The sequence below is a fragment of the Solanum verrucosum genome, unplaced genomic scaffold (assembly GCF_900185275.1).
Source record: "Solanum verrucosum unplaced genomic scaffold, falcon-dt-bn FXZP01000102.1, whole genome shotgun sequence".
Lineage (NCBI taxonomy): Eukaryota > Viridiplantae > Streptophyta > Magnoliopsida > Solanales > Solanaceae > Solanum > Solanum verrucosum.
In genome coordinates this window covers 505,388-517,909 of record NW_026019930.1, presented here as the reverse complement: position 1 = coordinate 517,909, position 12,522 = coordinate 505,388, and the positions used below count along the sequence as shown (strand labels likewise).

The window sequence follows — 12,522 nt, the reverse complement described above, 5'->3', positions numbered from 1 at the left end:
TGTTTTTTATGTACTATATAGAGGATTAAAAAATAATAAATAAATTATGAAAGAAATTGAAAACTCTCAAAAATGAATGAATGTATTTTTATTTTTTTAATTATGTTGTGACTATGGATTATTTTTTTATTTTTAATATTGAGTATGATAATATTTAGATGTGAAATAATTTATCTTTAGGTTGAATATTTACAAGATTTTGCATATATGCTTGAAAGTTTTTTAAAGCAATCATGAATTCACGTAAGTTTTATCTTTATTTTTTTTTAAATGGAAGCAACCAAGAAAGTAAGTTTATTGATCAAAGCATAAAATCAAAAGACATCAATGAAGATAGTTTCATGAAATAACATTAGTGACCTAGATAGTGACGATGAATCTCTTAGTGACATTGAAAAATTACATGAAGATCATCTCCATATTTCAATGTTAATCTTTCACTCTTTCAACGAGTAGAAAATTAGTCAAAAACTTTTAAAATTGAGCATTTTTTTTCCAGGAAAATCTATACATATAAGTATGTATATATTAGAAATTAAATATATTATATTTTAAATAATCTGAAAGTTAATTATATGTTTTATAAGTCCATTACTTTTTGTTTTATTTTTAAATTTTTAATACTTTTTTTATACTTATTCATATATATATGCAACTTCAGATTAGGATCACTAATTTAATAATTACGTAAAATTAATTTTATATAATCTATTAATTAAAATTAAAATACAATTTACAAATTTTAATCAATCTTTTTTAATCTGTATTTAAAAAATAGACGGAAAAAGAATGCTATTTTAAAAAAAATTATACAAAAAAAATAGTGAAAGCATATATAAAAGGGGTTATAATGAAGTTTATTAACATTATCTACTTCTACTAAATTACACGTATAAAATATTAAAAAGAAAAAACTAAAAAAATTCTAACCACAGACGTTAACTCTCTACTTCTAAAATTGTTTTAAAAGATGTTATAATAAAGTTTATTAAATTTAGTTTATAAATAACTAAAAATTAAATAGTTTGAAATTGCAATTTAAGATTATAAAATATAAATAAAAAAAGAAATAATTTAATTAAAATTTTAAATTTGAACCATCTAACTGCACATATAAAAGGAGAAGAAAAAGTGTCACATGTCAGCACCACACTAAATCAGATTATAAAAAAATTAAAATTAATTATGTGTATGTATTTATTTAAAAAAAACACTCTAAAGTTGTGGTCCTTTTTTGTGGAAAGGTATATTTTTAATTTTAACCATCTTTCCACAATCTCCTCATATAAAGAAAAACAAATAATAATAATAATAATAATAATAATAATAATACTAATAATAATAATAATAATAATAATCTATATATAGATATATTATTTATCTGTATATTATAAAAATCAGAAAAAAACTTACCACAAAGAAAAATTAAATTAAAATCTAAAAATAATATTTTTTAAAAATAAACCAGTAAAAACATCAATCATCAAATATTGAAAATAAAACTTATAAATAAAAAAATTGTTATATATTTTTTAACACGTTTTGGACTCTTAAAAAATTTATAATGTTTATTGTCAGCACTACCAAAAAAAAAAACAAAATTTGTAAATTGTTAAAATTAGTTGGAATTCTAAAAATAAAAATAGAAATTTCAAACACTAAAAAGAAAATTAAAAATAAAAAAAAATATATTTTTTCTAAAAAAACTCAACGCTGTGGTCCTTTTTTTGGAAAGGTATTTTTAAAATTTGAACCATCTAATTGCACATTTTTATTTAATAATAATGAAAAATAAGAAATAAAAAAATATTTTAACTAAACATTAACTTTCCACTTCTATCCTAAATAAAAGGAGTGGTTAGTGATAAAATATTCAAACAAACGGATAATTCTTCACCAATCAACGTAACTGTTTTTCCAAAAATTTCATTATCCTTTTTAAAATGAGTTTATAAATAACTAAAAATTAAATAGTTTGAAATTGCAATTTAAGATTATAAAATAAAATAATAATAATAATAATAATAATAATTTAATTAATATTTAAAAATATGTGTAAACTTACTCAGTAACCACCACAAAAATTAAATTTATTTTAATAAAAACTGCAAACTCAAATTAAAAAAAAATTAAAAAAAAAAACAAAAAAAAAGTTCAAGCTCTGCCCCCAACACAATATACACATACATGCGTAATCTCAGACACATTCAAAAAGGGCAAAAGCTTTTGGAGAGAACAATTAAGAAAAATAATTGATTTCCAAAATATTAAGACACATTCGTATTTTTAGATTGCATTGTTTCATTAATAAAATACGTATTAACTAATTACAAATAAGTATTAACTAATTATGAATACGTGGCTGAAATAATTGTTCCATGCATAATGGAGTCTTTTAAAAACAAAACTTATATTGAATTCACAAAATTAATTTAAAAAATTTAACAATTTAAGTTTTATAAAATAAAATTTTTAGATCTAATAATTACTAATATGGACAACAATGAATTTGAAGTACATTTAGTTGTTTCCACAAAAATATAGGCAACAATGAATATGTTAAAATAACAGTATTTATAATTAACATTAAAAATAATTTTAACTGTTATTAAAAAAATTTCAGACTTTTGAGAAATATTGTCTTTAACAATTAATAACTGTTTTTAAAATATATCATCTCTCAACTCTTAATGAGCCTATTTTTATGGAAATGATTAACTACATTCCCATAGTATATGGCTATATAATCTAAAATATAAATCATGTTTTTAAGGTACTTAATTTTCAAACTATTCCATAACTTAATGTAATGCTTATTAGTTGTAACTATCACATATTTAACTTTTATAGTGGATATACAATTTTTCAACTCAAAAATAATTTTTTTTTATAATTAAAGAGTCGGTCTTCCTTTTTTATATATATAAAAAATGTTTAGCTTACTTAGATAACACTTAGAGGAGTAGAAGCGTAGAAACTTGATCAATATGAAATGAATAAAGAGATGTCATGTATTTCTGTACACAACTTTTAAATTGACCATTAACATGAGGAATTTATTATTCAGATAAATATTTTAAAATCATTATGAAAAAAATTTGAAAATGAATAAATTATTTAATTTACGGAAAATCTCTCTATTGAAAGAAAATAATAAATAATTTTTTCTCATATATTAATTTGAGAGAGTGTACCAACATATTCTCTTAATTCTTTCATTCTTATTTATTTTTAATCATAATATATTTTTGAAACGTTTGTATAAGAAATATATAATTATCATATTTAGTTTTTTCAAAAATGTTATTTGATGATCGTGCACATGCATTTATATGATTTGTTCCTTTAGTTATATAAAATTTTATGATATTAAGTATATTGCATGAAAAATATGATGATAATTATATTTTAATAAAATCAAAATGATGTAATATATTTGAACATTTGAACAATTAAATAAATTTTAATAATCTATGCGCAACGCGCGGGCACGTATACTAGTATGTATAAGTTATGAAGTAATTTATGTAGTACGCAAGGGTAAAATGTGGAATAATTAATGTATGTATAACTAATTTCGTATTATTAATATCTACCTAAAATAATATATAAATTCACTCTTAATTAATACATGAAATACTTGGCTTTCATCTACGTATTCAATAGTCAATTAATCATGATTAAATTAAATAATGTAAGTATTTTTTGTATTAATTTAGTTGCTATAATTATATTTTTTAATTGTATTTTATCCGTTCACTCAAATAATTTAGTTGTTATAATTATATTTTTTAATTGTATTTTATCCGTACACTCAAATAATAAGACGATCGATAACGGTGAGCAATAGCCGTTTTTTTTTCTTAAATTTTGTTCAAATACATATTAAATTTCTTAAATATGTTTTAAAATTTTAATTTACCTGATATTATTTAACTAAATACAAAATCTTAGAAAATAAAAAACTTCTAAAACCTATTAGCTAGCTGGAGCCAAAAGGGCAATTTTTTTCCTCAAAAAAACATAAACGGTATACTAATTTTTTTTTTAACCAAAACGGCAAAGTCGCTACCTAGGAAGTGATATCTTTTAACGTCGTGCATGCCGTTAAAGACTTCATTCAAAATCGCTGCCTTAGAAAAAAAAAAATTGTTTGTAAAATCGCTGCCGCAATAACATTTTTCTAATATTATTTTTTTTGGTAAACGGCTGCCTCAGCAGCGTTATCCATTTTTCTTTTCTTTAAACATCAAGGAAAATCGCTGCCAAGCCAAAGATGATTTTTTTTAAAAAAGGGTTGGAAAATTGCTGCCATTGCAGCGAGTTCAAGTTGGAGATTTTTTTTTTTTTTTTTTGAAGAAACGCTGCTTCAGCAGCGATTTAAGTTTTTTTTTTTTTTTAAGGATAACACTGTTGATTTTACAAAAAAATAAAAAAATTTGGACAAAATCGCTGCTGGATTTTAAATAAAGTTTTTAACGGCGTACACGGCGATCGCTCTCTCAAGCGATTTTGCCGTTTTGGTTAAAATAAAAATTGATATACCGTTTATATTTTTTAGAGGAAAAAAGTTACCCTTTTGACTCCGGACTCCCTATTAGCTCACGTGTATTTTCACACTACTCTTTAACTGTTAATGTTAAAAAAAAGAATTGTTTGGGACAACATATGATATGCTATTTACTGTTTTTAGCCCACGGTACATTAGTGCTTCGTATGCTATATAATTTTGCTACAACAAACATAAGAAAATAATAATTGAAGAACCTATATATAACAAGCTACAACATTTTTAGAAAGTGACATAGGAGAAGCATAGTGATGCACTAATATTATTACATATAAATTAACCTCCATTCTCTTGGATCAATGAGACTCCAAACGGAGAAAGTTATTTCTGGTAGAAACTTAAATTAAAATAACTAAAAAAAAACTCAATTTAGCGACTGACAAAGTTTGTAGCTAAACAACAAAATTCATCGCTAATTCTATTTAGTGACGAATTTCTATTAGCTACGAGCGAAATAGAAGCAGACCAGCGATGATGTTTGTAGCTAATTTTAGTTTTTTAATAGTGAATATAGACAATTTTTTTTAAGGATAAATTTCAATTAAAGACCTTAATCCAAGAGAGGTTATTATTTTATATCCACTAAAACCAGCATCCAAGAATAGCTTTTCCCATTCCTTCTCAGTTCTCTCTTTGGAAGCATAAGTAATCCTCATTAATAAGTCCATCAAGTGTTGTGATTGAACAAGTTGATCATTGCTACAATTATCCTCCATTACTATGTCTATGATTATCACTTTTCCTCCTTTTTCCTTACTCGGAATTGACTCTTTGCATTTCTTCAATAACGTCACACAATCTCCATCATCCCAATTGTGCAAAATCCACTATTATAAAAACAATTAATAAGTAAATAGTTAGGAATATTTCCATTATAATAGTAACATTATAAATTCTTGTCATATTAAAGTAACTAAACTTTACTCGCTATAGTAGTTACATTATGTCGCAAAACTTTACCTACTTATAACAATAGATTCATCAAATTTAGCCATTATGGTGACAAATTTAAACTAAAGTGGGTTATAAGGTTGTATGCAATTTTCATGTTATAAATTCAGTTATTATAACGTAATAAAAAATTGTAATTTCTACTAGATAAAATATAATAACACTACTAAAAGGCTCAAATTTTCACAATTTGCATCAAAATATTATCGAAAACATTTCCAACAAGTCTTGTTGTTCTTAACCCCAGACACATTTCCGTTTCCAATAATCTTCATGAAAAGACTACCATGATTCCCGAACGAACCAAGGGAGAGTCGAGGCATGAAAAAACTTATCTATGATCTGCTTATTTCCAAGTACGATTTTTGACAAAATTAGAAAAATACGTACCTTGAGTAAGATTGCATTAGCATGAGGAATTTTATTAAACAAACTCCAAGTTTCCAGATCCCTTTCGATCGCCTATAACATGAGGGAGATCAAGCACAATACATTTCAAGCTCGGAAAAGCTTCGGCAATAGACATCGCCACAGCGCCGGTGCCACCTCCGATATCCACCAATGACGACAAGCCCTCAAAAACACCGGCACAACAATCAGTAATCAACAAATTGGAGATCAATCTCGAATCGCCAGCCATAGCATCATTGAAAACACCATTAAACTCCGGCTCTTCACCGCAATAATCCCAATGGGATTTCCCATGCGCCGTTTCAAAGGCGGTGAGGAGATCGTCCCGTAACCAATCGCCAACGGAAGAAGCCGTGTTCAGCACAACGGGATGCTGGGCGAAAAGGAAAAATGACCTCTTGCCAGAGAGGTCATTTTCAACAAGGAGACGGCCAACACTGGTGAGTGAATAGCCGTCTCCTTGTTGTTGGTGTTGGTGGTACTTGAAAAGACCAAAATCAACTAAAACTCGCATTAAAATGGGGATAAATGTAGTTTTTGAAGGATTCAAATTTGGCAAAGCGGCAATAAGGTCAGAAAGAGACATGATTGGATTGACATTTTTGTGAAGAATATCAGGAATTCTTAATTGAATTGCGCATTTTATACATGAAGGACGCAAATAACTCAAAATGTGATCCCAACTTTGAGCTTCAGCTTCTATTAGCTGATTAGCACAAATGTTGTTGTTATTGAGCATTGTGTCAATTAATAACTAGAAAGAGTTTCATAAGAAATGCTGCGTTAATTAATTAAGATGTATGAATTCGTACGTACTTTTATAGAGAGTCACAGTTGCTTGTTGTAGAGGGATTAATTAATGATGCAAAGTTAGGATTAGGTTGAGTTGCATAGCAATTAATAACAAGTACCAACCCTACAATATAGAATAAAACACACTTTAGTTAAAAGAAAAAAATTGTTCTAAATCATACAACACATGGGTATATTTTGACCTTTTTCCCTTTTAAAATAACATCATAAATAACAGTTGCTGATTTTTACTTAAAATTTTTAAAAAACTATACTTAAAATGAAGTTAAATTACAACTTATAATAACATATAGTCTTACATTTTTTTTAAGTCCAACTAAATTCAAATTTGTACCGAAAAGTGCATCTAACTTTAATTATACCGAAAGGAACTAGATAGGTGAAAATGTTATATATGAATGAGTACTTAGTTTAAAGTTCATCAATATGTAAAAAGAGTCAATGAGATTAATAATGGCAAAGGAAAAAGGGATATTTTATAGGATAAGATAGGGAAAATGCAGGTTACTATCACATTTCACATTTAATTATTGTTATTTAAAGAGTTGAAGTATTTTATGGCTTTTAACGTTTTAGGAAAATTGTCTACTTTATTTTATGATTTGCTGTTAAATTTTTTTTGATCCGTTTTATGTCCTGTCCCATTAAATTTATTTATTGAGTTTTGTTCTACTCTACCCCGCCCTATTTTGATACTCCGCTGCCCTGCCCCATTAAGGCTTTGCATTGCGCCGCTTTGTTCTGTTCCGTTTTATCGTCATTCCTAATTTTAACCAATTAGACTTAAAGATATGTGTACAAATTATTAGAGTATTTTTTAGAAAAATATTGAATATTCCAAAGGGGATTTGACTTTTGGACTATCAATTTTCCCAACCCTCGAATTTAGCATCTAACATTCATGCAACATTGAATTTATTGTACCAAGAGGATTTGTAATTACTATACTTTTTTCATGTTCTCTCTCTGTCCATTTTTAATTGTTATGTTGCGTTTTTTTAAAGTTAATTTGATTAATTTTTAAAATTAAATTAGATTACATTAATTTGATTTTTTTTAACAAAAAATCTAGATATTCAAAAACTATACGAAAAGTACTATATATTACATTTTTTTGCATATTAATATGATGAAAAAATATATCGTAAAATATTAGTCAAAATTATTATCGCTTGACTCTAAAAAAAGAAACTATGACAATTAAAAATGGACGAAGATAATAGTAGTTTATTTTAAGTAAATATTAGGGTATATATATTTCTTTAAAAAATAGTTTAATTACTTTAGTTTAGAGTATGGAACATGCCTTGTTTTTGTTAGTCGGGTACTGGCGGTTGGAAATCTCTATCCAACCCTTTATTTTAAGGACATTCATGAATTAAATGTTAATAATTCACTATTTTTTTTAAGTATTCTCAAATTATTATTCTAGAAAATGTAAAGTAATTAGAAACCTCATTTAATAAAGGATAATATAGAGGGGAAATAAAATCCCAACAATCTTCTTAAACTTTTGATTTGAATAATTTATTTCTTTTAAATTATGAAAAAAATCTGAAAAATTCATTTAACAGGAGTATTATGCTATGTGATTTCAAGTTGGATTCGAAAGGTTCAATAAAGATTCCAACAAATAGATAGCCTCTAATTTTTTTAATTAGTGTTACTTTGACCATATAACTTGGACGTGTTACCTAAATTGATTCAAAACTAATCCATACATAATTTTAACAAACTAACAAACACCCCTTGTTGTTATATAATTAGCACACGCTTAATCTTATTGTTCAAAAATTCATTGAAGGAAATTATTAAACAAAAGGAATATAACAGTATAACAACAAATTATAAATACCTATAGTTTAATTGGGTTACAAAGCTTTGTATCTTAAACTAGATTGTACAAGAGTCTATGTCAGCACATGCTTAATATATGTTATTCTTTCTGTTTCAGTTTATGCGACACAAATGAAATTTAGAGAGTCATTCAAATTTTTATACGATTTTTAAATATCAAGTTGCTAATTATTGTGATTTATAGTACTTCTTAGGTCACTTTCTCTATCTCAATTTATGTGACACCGATAAAATTTTAAGAATCAATCAAATTTTTTATTTATATTTTAAAGTTATTAATGTTATAATTCTCTATATAATAAAAAAATATAAAATTTAAGTAATGACAATATCTAAATTAACTCCCTGAAAATTGATTAAAATAACTAGCTAGAAAAAGTACCTTGAGTAAGATTGTATTAGCAGGAGAATTTTATCACAGTCCCAACAACAAATTCCAAGCTGATCAATATCCAAATAACATTAGTTTTGCATCAAACCAACGAGATACGTGTCTTTCATTTACAAATTCATTTGTAGTTATTAGTTAATCATGATTAGATAATATGTATTTTTACTTTAATACCTTAATCTTTTGTTTTGATATAAATATGAGGCATACCCGAATTTAGGGTGAACTGAATATATATATAAATATCTGTGAATCTAATTATTTTTGTGTTTATGAAAAAATTATAATAAAATTTTTAAATTCAAATTCTGAATCCGTTTATAATATAAATTGCTAGTAAATATTTGCCAGTTCCATTCATCATCATAAAAGAGGAATGAAGATGGTGCTTTACTACAACCTCTTCTACATAGGCTCCTCCACTTCTCGAATTGAAAAAGGAAGCTTTTCCAAGCCCGAACAACGGAACAAGATAAAATAAAACTGATCGCTTTCTATAATAAGAAAATAATTTTCTGCCGGTGCCATGAAAAAAATATTCACTACTACTTACCGTGCATTCGTTCACTCATCTTGCTACTTCGAAATTGTTCAACCAACACGTAGAGTTGAACGTGTCTCTACAATATTGCGTAGGTAAACTGATTATTGTAGGTGACTGTCTCTGATAGTTTAGAAAGCTCTAGGAATGCGTTGTGTGTTTGGCCCATGCATGTACATAAGTGCTTCGTATACTTTATACTTTAGACAAAAGGAAAAATTGAAGGAGTAAGAGTAACGTAACAACTCCAAACATCTTCTTTTTTTCTACGTAAACGATAAGTAAAAATTCGATTACAAGAAGTGATTGTTCTTGCCAAAGTTATTTCAGAACAATCTTTATTAAAAGTAGTAAATATATAGTTTAAGGGGAGGGATAATATAGTGATAATTGAGGTTGACATTCTTCAGAAGGAGCTAAGTGCATGTCAAATTTTGTCAGTTAATCATGTTCCCTAAAACACATATAATGTGTAACATAGGGAAAACATGTACTCCTTATTTAGGGATAAATTTCAATTAGAGACCTTAATCCAAGAGAAGTAATTATTTTATATCCACTAAAACCAGCATCTAAGAAGAGTTTTTCCCATTCCTTTTCAGTTCTCTCTTTGGAAGCATGAGTAATCCTCATTAATAAGTCCATCAAGTGTTGTGATTGAACAAGTTGCCCATTGCTACAATTATCCTCCATTACCATGTCTATGATTATCACTTTTCCTCCGTTTTCTTTGCTCGGAATTGACTCTTTACATTTCTTCAGTAACTTCACACAATTCTCATCACTCCAATTGTGCAAAATCCACTATGAAATAACAATTAATTTATTAGTAAATAATTAGGAATATTTACATTTAGGATTAAACGGGTGTATGTACCTTGAGTAAGATTGCATTAGCATGAGGAATTTTATCAAACATATTCCCAGCAACAAACTCCAAATTCCCAGATCCCTTTCGATCACCTATGACGTGAGGGAGATCAAGCACAATGCATTTCAACCTCTGAAAAGCTCCGGCAATAGCCATCGCCACAGCGCCGGTGCCACCTCCGATGTCCACCAATGACGTCAATCCCTCAAAAACACCCGCACAACAATCAGAAATCAACAAATTAGAGATCAATCTCGAATCACCAGCCATTGCATCGTTGAATACACCATTGAACTCTGGTTCTTCAGCGCAATAATCCCAATGGGATTTCCCATATGCAGTTTCAAAGGCAGTAGAGAGATCGTCCCGTAACCAATCACCCATGTAAGCCGCTGTGTTCAGCACAACGAGATGTTGGGCGAAAAGGAAAAATGACCTCTTGGCAGAGAGGTCATTTTCAACAAGGAGACGGCCAACACTAGTGAGTGAATAGCCGTCTCCTTGTTGTTGGTGGTAGTTGAAAAGGCCAAAATCAACTAAAACTCTCATTAGAATCGGGATAAAGGTAATTTTTGAAGGATTCAAATTTGGCAAAGCGGCAATAAGGTTAGAAAGAGACATTATTGGATTGGGATTTTTGTGAAGGATATCAGGAATTCCTAATTGAATCGCACATTTTATACATGATGGACGCAAATAACTCAAAATGTGATCCCAACTTTGAGCTTCAGCTTCTATTAGCTGATTAGCACAAATGTTACTGTTATTGAGCATTGTGTTAATTAATTACTGAATAGCTAGAGTTTCATAAGCAAGACTTAATTAATTAAGATGTATGAACTAGTAATATTTTTATAGAGAGTCCCCGTTGCTTGGAGTTAAGGGATTAATTAATGATGCAAATTTAGGGGGTACTAACTAGGATTACGTTGAGTTGTGGGCAAAATCAAACTCATTCCGTTCAAGCCGCACAATCTATTTAAGTTTGAGGACTGACTCAGTCATCCATTTATTAGCTCACCATTTAAATCCATTAAAAATTGGGTTGATATGTAACTCAAATTGAAATATGAGAAATCTTGTCAAAGTATTTTTTAAAAAACTTTTCTTTTTCAATTTGTTATATTATATTATAGCCATAAGAAAGAAAATAATAATTTTATTACATACTAAAATAGTTTAAAAGAAGGATAAATTACCTAAATACACATCTTTTTTTTCCATAATTTCCATTATTTCCTACCAGTTCTAAAATTTTCCAAAATCCCTTATTTTACTTCCAAACCCCCAAAAGTTGGATACATAAATTCTAACTCCCAAAACCAACATTTATCCCTTCCTTATTTCACTTCACAAATCTCTCCTTATTTTTAGTCACAAAATCTTGGTAGTTATTTTCTCATTCACGTTTGAAATTCAAAATCAGTCTTTTTTCCGTAGGTTAAGGATATTTTTAGACAAAGAAGTTTTAAAAGAATATTTATGAGTCTTTTACCTATTTTTTAAAATACTCCAAATTTATAATAAAATAAACTATGTGAACTTCAATTTTTTTACACTAAAACGTAAATTAGGAAGAAAAAAAAAGTAGTAGTTGTTGTTATTATTTGTTAATAATTAATATGATATTTGTACAAGTTTTTGCTCATCTTTTCTTTTTATTTTGTCTTTTTCCTTCTTTTTCTTTTTTTGGTTTAGTAGTTGGTTTGTTTTTCTATTATTTCCAAATCACTGTTGGGTTTGGTATTTGTATTTGATTTCTTTATTTTTGGTTAATAAAACTCACCTCGGGTGTTTGATTAAAAAGAAGAATATAATATTTGTAAATTTTTCATAATTTGAGTTGGTTATGGACTCTAACAACTAATCATTCATTGAAATTAATTAGGATTCTTGTATTATTATTTAATCTTTTATTTTATTTTTAATAATATTAGATTCAATTTCACCAAAATTTCATACAGTCTAATATTTTCCTCTTTTTTCTGGTGTTTTCAATAATCAAATTTCTTTAATGGATTGTGTTTGTTCATGTATTTAATTGATAACTTAATTCTTATTTATTGTGATACATTTATAGATACACTTTATTCCAGCTTACATACATCCTTCTTTCA

General features: G+C 27.2%; 2 protein-coding genes across 3 annotated transcripts in view; both read right to left on the bottom strand.

The window, feature by feature from the left end:
* Positions 1–12,522, bottom strand: part of LOC125830656 (60S ribosomal protein L7a-2-like) — a 431,324-nt gene that overhangs the window by 20,303 nt on the left and 398,499 nt on the right. The gene's annotated exons all lie outside the window — the stretch shown is intronic.
* Positions 5,018–6,678, bottom strand: LOC125830690 (trans-resveratrol di-O-methyltransferase-like). The gene is made up of 2 exons (XM_049509872.1): positions 5,912–6,678; positions 5,018–5,397 (listed from the first exon to the last, which is right to left on the bottom strand). The coding sequence occupies exon 1, from the start codon at positions 6,669–6,671 to the stop codon at positions 5,946–5,948; it is 726 nt and encodes a 241-aa protein (XP_049365829.1). The 5' UTR covers positions 6,672–6,678; the 3' UTR covers positions 5,018–5,397; positions 5,912–5,945.

Bases quoted from the DNA above. Each gene is read 5' to 3' on its own strand.
- LOC125830690 (XM_049509872.1), bottom strand. From the start codon at position 6,671: ATGCTCAATAACAACAACATTTGTGCTAATCAGCTAATAGAAGCTGAA.